This window comes from Colias philodice, chromosome 29, assembly GCF_061535455.1.
Source record: "Colias philodice isolate Cphi_HAF_F1 chromosome 29, ilColPhil1 Martin Lab GWU primary, whole genome shotgun sequence".
Taxonomy (NCBI): Eukaryota; Metazoa; Arthropoda; class Insecta; order Lepidoptera; family Pieridae; genus Colias; species Colias philodice.
Genome location: NC_143114.1, coordinates 655822 through 668365, shown reverse-complemented (window position 1 = coordinate 668365; position 12544 = coordinate 655822). Strand labels below are relative to the sequence as shown.

Genomic DNA, 12544 nt, shown 5'->3' with positions numbered 1-12544 from the left:
ATGCTTATAAATTCCCCATTCAAGTATTTTCCACTTCGGGAGGCTGCCCACCTTTGAGGGTGCGTGGTGCACGGGCTGCAAGCAGCCCGCGAAGCATCCCAGGGCAGAAATCTTCAGTCAGTTGAAAATGCATAAAAATTCCCCGTCAATTTGTTAATATCTGCTAACAGCGATTCCACAGTCAATCGGAAGTGCTTATAAATTTCCCATTCAAATATCTTCTATTCCGGGGGGCTGTCTACCTTCGAGGGTGCGTGGTGCGCGAGCTGCAAGCAGCTCGCGGCTCATCCCAGGGCAGAAATCTTCAGTCATTTGAAAATGCATTTGAATTTCCTGTCCATTTGTTACATCTGCTAACAGCGATTCTACAGTCAGTCGAAACTGTTTATAAATTACTTATTCAAATATTGGTTAAATTCTTGAAACGTGATCCCCGAATTTCATCATTTTGAGGTGTCTAATCGATAGTGGGCAGTGACTTTTCATAATAAACTGTTAAAGAGTTTACTTAACACGCTCGTCGCTTCGCTCCTCGCTACCTATTTGAATATTTACGCCGGCCGCTGACGTGACTTGATCGCTTCGCTCGCTTGGCTAGTGCGGTAGTTCAAAAGTAACCTAACTGGCTCGTCGCTTCGCTCCTCGCTACTTCTTTGAATATTTATGCCGGACGCTGACGTGACTTGCTCGCTTCGCTCGCTTGGCTAGTGCGGTAGTTCAAAAGTAACCTAACTCGCTCGTCGCTTCGCTCCTCGCTACTTCTTTGAATATTTACGCAGGCCGCTGACGTGACTTGCTCGCTTCGCTCGCTTGGATAGTGCGGTAGTTCAAAAGTTAACCTAACTCGCTCGTCGCTTCGCTCCTCGCTACTTCTTTGAATATTTACGCCGGCCGCTGACGTGACTTGCTCGCTTCGCTCGCTTGGCTAGTGCAGTAGTTTAAAAGTTAACCTAACTCGCTCGTCGCTTCGCTCCTCGCTAATTCTTTGAATATTTACGCCGGCCGCTGATGTGACTTGCTCGCTTCGCTCGCTTGGCTAGTGCGGTAGTTCAAAAGTTAACCTAACTCGCTCGTCGCTTCGCTCCTCGCTACCTATTTGAAGATTTACGCCAGCCGCTGCCGTGATTCGCTCGCTTCGCTCGCTTGGCTCGTGCGGTAGTTCAAAAGTTAATAAATATTTTCTACTCCGGGAGGCTGTTGACCTTCGAGGTTACGCGGTGCGCGGGCAGCAAGCAGCCTGCGGCGCCGTTTTTGCCGTTGCTATTCAATTACCCTTCTTACTATGGAAATTTCCATACAAAATTTTCGAAAAAAAAAATTTCGCTTTTTACCAAAAAATTTTATATGCCTGGAAGCGGACCAGGTTTTGAAGCATTTTTTACTTCGGCAACCCCGACCTACCTGCCACCGGTTCAGAGAGCCGTTGAATTTCGTGATGTATGGAAAATGGAAACCGAGGGTCGGAGAGAAATTCTGAGTATGCAGTTTTGTAAATCTGGCCGATTAGAGCACAGAAATCAATTTTCAGACCGATCGTAAAGTAACCGGCGCCACCATCTTGCTTTGAAAAATTGGCCATTTTTGAAAAAAAAATTGCGTCCAAATTGAAATTTCTTGATTGCCCTGGTAGCGCCCCATGTTTCTGATCATTTTTTAGTTCTACACCCCCCACCTATCTGGCGCCGTTTCGGAGAGCCGTCGAATTTCGCGTTGTATGAAACTCGGAAACCAGCGGTGAAAACTCGATTATGAGTATGCCAACTTAATGTGCGGCTCGATTAAAGCCCCTGTGCCAAGTTTCAGCGCGATCGGACCAGCGATGGCCATTTTAGCATTTGTATGGCGGCGGCCATTTTTTCCGCCATTTTGAATTTTTTTCACCATCTGTGGTAATTGCTCGAGGTCTACTCCAAGTTTAGTTCGAGCACCCCAGATGCAGCTGCTACCGTTTGCGCGGGCCGTTGACCGTCTCCGCGGGCTGTGAGAAAGTTCAGGATTTCGGATTTTTCTGGATATCCTGGGAGTTGGGTGAGTATGAATGCGTCATTGGTGTGTTTCTCTGTCGTGCCACCTTGGCTAAATTTACGTTTTTATGTTTGCGCCAAAAATGGAAAAATTCCAAAATCGAGCGTCCCACTACGGCTCCCTGGTAGCGTCCCAGGGTGGTGATCATTTTTAGTTCCGACACCCCCCACCCAACTCGCACCGTTTCCGCGGGCCGTTGGATTTTCTAATGTATGAAAGTCAGAAACGGGGGCCCGGAGCCACTCGAACGGGGCACCGATCGATTCGCCGGCTCGAACAGAGCACGTGTGCCAAATTTGAGACGTAAGGATTCATAAACACCGATTTTGGCAAAGTACGGCGGCCATCTTGTTTTCGCGAAAATCGCCATTTTTCCACCACCCCTGGTAATCACCACCAGTTCCGAGCATTTTTTGTTCAGACACCCCCCCTCCAGGTATCACCATTTCTGCGCACCTCCAGGGGTCCACTCGGTATTCGAAGATGATCAAGATCGCTATATTTTTCCTCTGGTCTCTCAGCACACCTCTACACGATCACGTCAAAATCCCCCCCACTTTCCACTTAGTTTCCGAGAAAACCGATGTCAGTCAGTCAGTGAGTCAGTGGTAGTGTAGCTTTATATATTATAATAATTTTATGATGTACAATTTTGGTTCCAGTTGATTGTATGATAAACTTACCGTCTCGGCGAAAATCGCAAAAAAAACTATTTTTTTATTAATTGACCTCGAATTAATTTTTTTCCGAGTACCGTAATGACGGGAGATTTAAATATTTTATTTTGAATAAATTTTGGCAAGATTTGAATTTTGGTCGTGGTCGTCATCGTCGTTGGTAGTGTGACCGAACCATTACCAAAATATCATGAGCTTATGTCAATAATTAGCGTTAGCAATTTCTATTCCTCGGCGATACTAACGTTTGACTAAGGGCCAAGGTACTTTTATAAGACTGATAAATAAAGAGAAGTATTGAAATTTTGTTTCTTTATTAATTTAATAAAATAAGACACAAGCCGCTAAAGGCCTATCAGGTACTTTTGTTTAATTTCGTATTTTTTCCGAAGTATTATAAAAGAACCGGGTAACCCGGTTCTACCCGGTTCTGAGCTCGATTTGGAACCGGGTTTCAAAAACTTGGAACCGGATCCGGTTCTGCATGCCCTAGTTGTGATGATATATAGCCAAAAACCTTCCTCGATAAATGGGCTATCTAACACCGAAAGAATTTTTCAAATCGTTCCAGTAGTTCCTGAGATAAGCGCGTTCAAACAAACAAACAAACTCTTCAGCTTTATAATATTAGTTGTATACGTAGTATATTATTATTAGTCTGTGATATTAGTATAGATATAGGTACTAGCAGTGCCCCGCGGTTTTACAGAGTACTCTGGTATTAGCGTGATGATATATATGTATATAGCCTTTTTTTTTAATGACTATCACAGGGGAATAATTTTTCTAAAATATCGAAACAAAAAAAAAATGTATTGATGTGCTTTTGTTGCTTCTTTTGTCGATTAGAACTTGATTAGAACAGAAACTTGGAAAATCTAGTAACAAATATATATGCACCTACATTGGTTACATTTTTTAATCAACATCTACAAGATATACGTGTAAAAATAAATCAAGTGTGCCCACAGCTTTATTTCTAAGAATAAATCAATGTCTTTTTATTAACAATGGCGAAGCTTGTCGCATTAAATTATCACACATGTTTTATATCATACTTAGTACCTATTGACAAATGTCAAGCGAAAAAAAGACACAAAATAATACCTATCGGGCATTACTCACATACCTGCAGCAGGGGCAATATTGGATTTGCTCCCTTGTTAGCTACTCACTTTCCTGCCGCTGGGGCAATATTGGAACAATCTAGGTTGGTCGGCGGTCGGATCAATTTCAGTTGTTCTCTAAATTGCCCCTTGTGGCCTAAAGGTTCCAATTCTAAAATTGCCCTTGCTGCACGTGAGACATCACAATTGAGGAGCCAATTAAGGTTCCAATTCTAAAATTGCCCTTGCTGCACGTGAATTGCCCCTGCTCGCTATGTACATAACAAATTAAGAGCCTGAAATTGCTACGACCGCCGCGGCCGCGGCCGTGCAACCGAGATTGTCCCTGCGTGCGGCAGGTAAGGTGAGTAGCCGGTTTTAGGAATAGACAATTTCGCGTGCATAAAAGTTTTTGGTAAGAGTGTAAATCGTTATAATCATAAATTTTAAAGTTTATTATTAGTAGATTATACAGATAATAATAGACTATGAATAATAGTACTGGCTTAGATACCGCGGTCGTGTTCGATCTATAATTTATATTATTTTAAACTTTTATAATATATCCCTCGCTTTTGCCCCTGGCTTATAGTAGCTTCTATAACTTTGAATATTTCAAACTTTTATAGACCATATATATTCGGCGGTTTGTTTAAACTTATAAAAAAATATTAACCATTAATAATATATTATATACTTAGTAAGATATAAGATCTTTATTATAAAATTTTGGAATTAATAATGTGATTAGGAGTCAGACTTTAAGACCTCATTCACACGAGAGCTTTTTTAACGTCCGTTAAAAAAGCGTCCAAATAGAACAAATGCATTCCCAAGTATATGTTCACACGTCAGCGCTTTTAAAGCGCGACGCTTTTTTATCGCGCAGTGTTCTATTTTCAACGCTCGGCGTTGGGCGTTAAATAAAATAGACCATAGGAAACTTCATTATTCAGACGAGCGCTAAAAAAGCGCCGGCCGCGGCGCTGCGTTCAGTATGCCGCACGCTCGCTCAGCGGTAGCACGTGTTTGTTGTGCTTATAATCATCAGAAAATCGATACGATGTCGTGGATTGTTGATCCCGAACTATTAATTATAGATGTGGAGTCTCGTCCGTTCCTGTATTCAAAATCGTTATAGACATTTGAAAATAATTAAAAAAATTCCGGGGTATTGCCTTAACTCTTCGTACATTGTCACAAACTGCCCTTTTAAGTATCTCTGTTCATTCAGAGGATGTACCCAGAATGCCTTTTGTTTTCTTTTTCGTCTTTTAATAACACAAATCGCTAGTGCCATTAATTTAGCAGAAACCATTTCCACGTCTTACTGAAGCGAGAGACGAGACATGAGTGATTTTAAAGCGTTAGTATGAACAACCACAGAGAGAACGTTTAAAAAGCGCCAACGCCGGGTTTTAACGCAACGCTTTTTTAACTCTCGTGTGAATGAGGTCTAAATTACTTATTATACAATTATTGACCATTGTCTTTAATAACAAAGAAATAAAATAACGTCATTATTTTAATGTGCAGATAAATTTTTAACCAATTTAATTACCTATTGCCCTCTTCCAATGCGTTGTGTTTTAGTTTTAATCATGACTCATGTACCCGGACTAAGTGGTTCGATTCCATATTCTTTTTCATAACATGCTTCCTGATTCTGTGTTCCCCGACGAGTATAATATGGAGGTTTCAATAAGAATGGTTACCATCTAGGGAAGCGCTTACCATCTTAGACCATATTCATCAGGCGAGATTGTGGATAAGCGTTTCCCTATTCACACTAAAAAAAGCATATTTTATTTTATTTATTTTATTTTATTTACATAGGAAGCATATTATAGGGACCGGACTGGCACATAACTAAAACCTGTGACTAAAACCCATGCTAAAACGACGTTCTTTAAATACTATGTAGTGAATTATTTCGTATTTTATTGAAGTGAAACTTCTTTATCGGGGTTGGAAAAAAAATTAGTGTAACATATTTTCGTTACGCGTGACATTTTTCCGTTACGCGCCATCTTTTTCTTATCCCTAGTACCACGCGTGATTCGACGTATTTCTGTAAAGTTGCTTTTAAAGTAAATTATTTTTTGAAAAATAAGGTCGTAAGTAAAGAAGTTTCACTTATTTCGTGTGTACACTAGTACACGCACACATTTTCTTTATATTATTACTTATTTCAGATTGTCAGCGGCATAACGCTAGGCGATGAGATTCTACGCAATGACTTCGATGGTCCAGCTGCAGACGGTTCATACAGATGGGCTCTCCAAACTGGTATTCATTTTTAATTATTGAGTTTTAACACTGTTTTATTAGCTTCACCTGTATGTTTGTATGTAACCGAATCCGGATAATCTATACTAATATTATAAAGCTGAAGAGTTTGTTTGTTTGTTTGTTTAGACGCGCTAATCTCGGGAACTACTGGTCCGATTTGAAAAATTCTTTCGGTGTTAGATAACCCATTTATCGAGGAAGGTTATAGGCTATATATCATTGCGCTACAACCAACAGGGGTGGAGCCACGGGGGTGAAACCGCGCGGAGCAGCTAGTTAACGATAAGACAAGACTTTCTTAATTCAGTAATAACCATTATCACATTTTATTAATTATTTACAACGTAATAACGGAAAGTGAATATATGGGTTTAACTCCCTACTAATATTTTAAATGCGAAAGTTACCCTGTCTGTCTGTCTGTTACGCTTTCCCGCTTAAACCTCTCAACCGATTTCGATGAAATTTGGCACAGACAATCTTTAGACCCTGAGAAAGAACATAGGCTACCTTTTATTGCGAAAAAAACACCACGCGGGCGAAGCCTCGCGCGAAAGCTAGTAAATAATAAACTCGATATTGTCCCACTTTAAATGACAGATTCAAACTTTGTATAGTTACTTATCAAGGTTCGGTGACAATACAATAATTTCATATTAAGTTTGTGTTAGTTTTAAATGGTACCGTGCGGTTTTACTAGTATTTTATTATTAGATATTATTGAAGATAGAGGACCATACCAATATAAAAATAGTTTGGAAAATCCAAAAGTGCACGCCTCATAATTTTTTTTTAATAATTATTTATTAATTATTATTTTTTTTGTTTATTTAATAACAATTAAACCACATCGAATCAGACCCTGAAAAATGAAAGGGTTCTATTCCTGAGCATACTCAAGCGTAAGAGAAAAAAAAAGACTCGATTAGTAAAGTATTTCGGTCGCTATCGTGTTAACAAGAAAATCCTCCGCACATACATATTACATACACACGGACGTCCAAGACAGAACTTTTTTAAACTGTTTTTTAACTAGTTTAAATAACAAAAATGACATCAAAAATATCATGAATGTTAAAAATAGTGTTTTTTCTTAATATGTGTGTGTATGTATTATCTTACAAGTGCAATGTATGATACATAAAGACATTTTAAGTTTGAAAAATCAGATGTTTTGCGCGAAGTGACAGTAGTACCCACCTCAACGCTTCGCTTATAGGCGTGAAATATTTACTATGCGTTCCAACTAGGAAGCCCCCCTAGACAAGTGGCTTTCTATTAGCGTAAAGTTGAATAGAATAGATTATGAATGTATGAGATTGACGTTTGATTACGATGACGACGACGATTGATTACGTCAATCTCATACATTCATAATCTATTCTATTGAACTTTACGCTAATAGAAAGGCACTTGACTACGGGGGCTGGACATCTTGTGACGTCATCGGCAGCTAAGTAATAACGATTGTATATAAATTGGATGTAAGAATAAAACAAGAGTAAGTAATAAATTGTTATTAAAATGCAGAAACTATTTTTAAGAGAGTCGTATTTTCAAATAATAAATGTTGGATATAGATGCTGCACAAAGGTTAGGTTTCTATTTTTGTTTATTTCGCTAGTACAACTTAAAATTTTAAGACATTTTTTTTATAATTGTTGTATACGCCTGCTTTATGGCCAATTCAGTTTATGAAATAATTATTAATGTATTTCTGTAAATTGTATTAATTGAGTCATTATTGGTGTATCTAATAAATAAATAAATAAATAAATAAACAACAACTTATTTTTTGCTATCAACATCAAATCAATTAATATTTTTATTACTTACACGTGACAGCTATTTGATGGTAAAACATTGAATACTAGTAACTTACTTCGGCTTCGCTGATAATGGCATTCTTAATGGTAGAAGATTTTGAAGTGAAACTTCTTTAGTAAAATATCAAGGTCGCATCATGGCAATACCATTAGGAACACGAGCATGGAGTAAGGTGACGATATTGGTATCTTTGAATCTTAACAAAGAAGTTTCTCTTCTGACACGTATGCACGGCACACACGCTCTTTTTTTTATTAATACCGATGGGTTTGTGGTTTTATTTTATTCGCCGCAAATAAAAATCTTTCCTCTATATATGTAATATTATTAGTATAGATAGAAAAACGATGAGTTGATTCACAAAAAGTCCATTGTGAAATTATAATCCGGAGATTTGTAGGTGCGGCCGTGGCGGCCGTGGTGTTCTGTGAATATTTCGCGCTTGCATAAGATGAGATGTTGAGTTAATTGATCTAATAGTTTTCTGATGGTTATGGTAAGAATATTACACATGTATGTGTAATGTGTATAATTTACTGTGTCTATATTCTTTTGAAATGCTAATATTATTTAATACTAACTGTGCGGTTTCACCCGCAGCCGCATTGCTCCGCACCTGTTGGTCTGAGTGATGATATATAGCCAAAGCCTTCCTCGATAAATGGGCTATCTAACACATCGGTGTTTAATACAATTCTATCGAGAATTTTTCAAATCGGACCAGTAGTTCCCGTACACTGTACCTACACCATTTTAGATTTCTATGCTGTACACCGTATGTACTATATTGGTATTTTTTGAAGTACATTTTTTAATATATCAGCATGGCAAGTGGGCCTGATATTAACTGGTCACCAACGCCCATTAACATGCTTAGCGGGGCTTTAAAGATCAATACAAAGCCTCAATATCGTATATTCCAAGTGTTTATTCTCACAATTACAGAAGGGGGTATCTACCACGAGCAGAGAGGATCCCTCCAGCCCAGCGCATCTGGCGAACCGGCGCTGGTCGTCGAGGGGCAGTACCAGTACACCGCGCCTGATGGACAGGTATAGTGATGTGGAACATCTACAGGGTGTCCCACTATCGGTATACTAAGCGCGAAGGGACTTGTAGTTTTGCATAAACTGATCACGTTAAAAATACTTGAACATTGTTGTTCAAGTATTTTTTAATTACGTCAAAAATTTGTTAGTAGTGAAACTTCTTTAGGCGCGTTGAGAGTAAATTTCACTTCATGGAGTATGGCGACGATTTTTGTATCTATCTTTGAATCTTGCCCAAGAAGTTTCATTTCTGATACCTGTGCTCGCAATACACGCTCTTATCTTACTAGCTTTCCAGCCGCAGCTTTGCCTGCTTTGTCTAAATCATAATAGTATAAATAATATTATAAAACCTTCCTAAAGAATCACAATCTTTATATATAAAAATGAATCGCAAAATGTGTTGGTAAGCGCATAACTCGAGAACGGCTGAAACGATTTCGATAATTCTTTGATACCACGGGCGAAGCCGGGGCGGACCGCTAGTTATCTTATATATAAAAATGAATCGCAAAATGTGTTGGTAAGCGCATAACTCGAGAACGGCTGAAACGATTTCGATAATTCTTTTTTTATTATATTCCTTGAAGTACGAGGATGGTTTTTATGTAGAGAAAACGTAAATATGTACCACGGGCGAAGCCGGGGCGGACCGCTAGTATCTATATAAAAAAATATTGCAATATTATTTCCATAATGGACGACATATTTTTCCTTTATTTTTTAAATCTTTAACTATATTAGCATTTATGTGTGATCTCGCTATTTACTTTTCCTTTCTTCATCTATAGCTATACCTATATTGTTTGTATTTTGTGACCGACTCCTTTCTTAGACTCCTTTTGAACCACTTTAAAAACGGACAGATTTAAGCACACTTATCAAGAATCGGTGACAATACAATAATTTCCTGCTTTTTAATTTTTATATACTTAGTTACTATCATATTATATTATTTTTTAATTATAATATACATATTAAATTATTTATTCACTCCACAGATCATTCACGTCCTGTACCGAGCGGACGAGTATGGTTTCCATCCAATTGGGAAGGCACATTCCATCGCTGGACTCACAGCCACGACATCTTTAGTGCTGGCAATTATTTAGATACAATTCAAACGTCAGAGTAGATAAATTATTAGTAAAATAAAAGACTTGAAACAGATCCAAAACTTGTTTAATCCTTAGTAATACATAATTTGTATTCTAAATGCGAAAGTATGTACCTACATATTATATTTGTTTGTTTTTCTTTCACAACGCAACGGAGCGATTTTATGGTATGACTAGCTGCGCTCCACAGTTTCACCCGCGTGGCTCTGCTCCGTTAGTCTTAGCGTGATGATATATAGCCTATCCTTCCTCGATAATTGGGCTATCTTAACACCGAAAGAATTTTTCAAATCGGACCAGTCGTTCCCGAGATTAGCGCGTTCAAACAAACTCTTCAGCTTTATAATATTAGTACATAATATAGATTATAGTATTGTAATTAAAACATCCACCCACTTTATTGTTAATTAATAATAAGTATTTTGTTTTTTACATTTTCACATTAAATAACTTAATCTAGATGAGTGTGTTTTTATTTTATAACCGTATTACCCGACATAAATTCTGATCAATCGGAAGTAACGATTTACAAAGTGCATTAATAATTTTTTTAAACGCTTTTACCCGTAGGGCGTAGTATATTATTATTAGTCTGTGCTTTTACTAATATATTTTCTATCTGGAATATTATTGTTGTAGCAATATAAATTAGCGCCATCTGTTAAAAATAGCAAACATTGTAAACGCCGGTTTATGCGGTTACAAACAATGTGTTTTAACCATAACCAATGTTTACGATATTTTAGCGACAGATGGCGTTTTATAAAATATATATTTTTTAATTATCACGGATTATCACGAGATGTTTTTAATTTTATATTATGTTGCTAGTAAAAATATAAGATTAAAGAATATTTAGAAGTCCCTTCGAGTATCAATGAAAATAATTCATTCACTAAAGCATATTGTAGATACCTGTTCATGATAATAATATATTCATAATGTTTGTATATTATTTTATAAGCATGTTACTAAAATGCATAGATTAAGAATGCTATAAATAAATTTCAAAATAAGTAAATTATTATATAAATGACAGACACGAAAGCCAGGCATTTACTATCAATAAAATGTTTTTTTTAAGGTTTTTAAGTACAATTATCAGCTGTAGACGTATTATAAAATATGTACCTACATTGTAATAATATCTGTTAACTTCAATCGATAATTTAATTAGTAATGGTATAAGTAAAAGGCTAAAGGTGTATAACGCATAGATCGCTATTAAATTACAATAAAATGTATTTCATTCAATGTATTTTAGTCTAGATACCAAGAGATAGCGCTACTATAGTATTTTAACATTGTAAATGTCGCTATAAGAATTTTTTGTTGAATACATATTATAAATTTGTAAAGATATGCTCGTTGGGTCGGTTAGGTCGTTCATTTCTAAAATAGGTCAAACAAAACATAATCGAATATTCGTGCCATAAGCGTTCTGTCCGCTTACTGCATAGTATTGTCACTTGTCACTAAAATTGTCTATCGTACAGTCTGAGAGCAATTGTCGTATTACATTAAATTATCTGAATAGAAAAGACAGTATAGAAAATAGAAATATCAAATTCAAATATTCAGATAATTTAAAATTAAAATATCGAAAATCGGATTTTCGAAATGTTATCGATATATTGGAATTTGATTTCAATTAAATCTAAAAAATAGACACGCTGAGTTCATATTGTCATAGTTTACTAGGGCTGTTATGTTTTAAATTATATCGATATATCGAGAATTTATTCATGTCGTAAGTCTACTCTAAAATAATTCACAAAGTTTAAAATTCAGGAGTTTAATTTGTTCAACTCTTTCTCTTTCTTTAGCTCTTTTTCTTTCTCACTGAAAATGTAAGGTTCTTAGTAATTGTTGTTCAAATTTCAATTTGAATAAAACAATTATAGAAGTAGATATCAATATTTCTCAGTAAGAGTTTTTAAAAATAGGTACTCGTTGTTTTATGTGTTTAGCTGTTTGACTACTTTAGGCACTAAAAGATTGATTGTAGAGGATTCGTTCAGATGCTATGTAATAATGTAACAGAAGAAATCAAATATTTATCAGATTTCTGATAGCACAGGAGTAAAATGTTAACTTTGAATCCAAAATTTTTCAAGCATTTGATGACCTTAAAATATTCGGCTGATCTAAATACTGCTTTAATACAGTATACAGCAATAATAACATTTAAAAACTCCACTAGCATTCATAGAGATACTATGTACTACGTACGTAGTACATATTATCTCGATGCTAGCATTAGATATATTTTTCAAAGAGCAAGAGAATATCTGTCCCATAATGATAAAGTTGTTTCTTTTTTTCCGCCTGGAGAATGGCAAGTAGGTGAACGATTTCCTCTTATTTTGTGTTCCTCAATTATTTCTTTTGATAGATGTGTGTATACAGTAGATTAATTAGTGTACAATGATGTTTATCGAGTGTCGATA

At 36.5% G+C, this 12544-nt stretch overlaps 1 protein-coding gene across 1 annotated transcript in view; it reads left to right on the top strand.

Annotated features, from left to right (window-relative positions):
- The window catches only part of LOC149475681 (endocuticle structural glycoprotein ABD-5-like), a 30169-nt gene extending 19614 nt beyond the window's left edge, over positions 1-10555 (top strand). Inside the window, exons 2-4 of the mRNA XM_089713188.1 lie at positions 6004-6097; positions 8873-8979; positions 9978-10555. Of these exons, the coding sequence (XP_089569314.1) occupies positions 6004-6097; positions 8873-8979; positions 9978-10088 (312 nt within the window). The 3' untranslated portion in view covers positions 10089-10555. The remainder of the gene's footprint in view (positions 1-6003; positions 6098-8872; positions 8980-9977) is intronic.
- The last annotated feature ends 1989 nt before the right edge of the window (positions 10556-12544 follow it).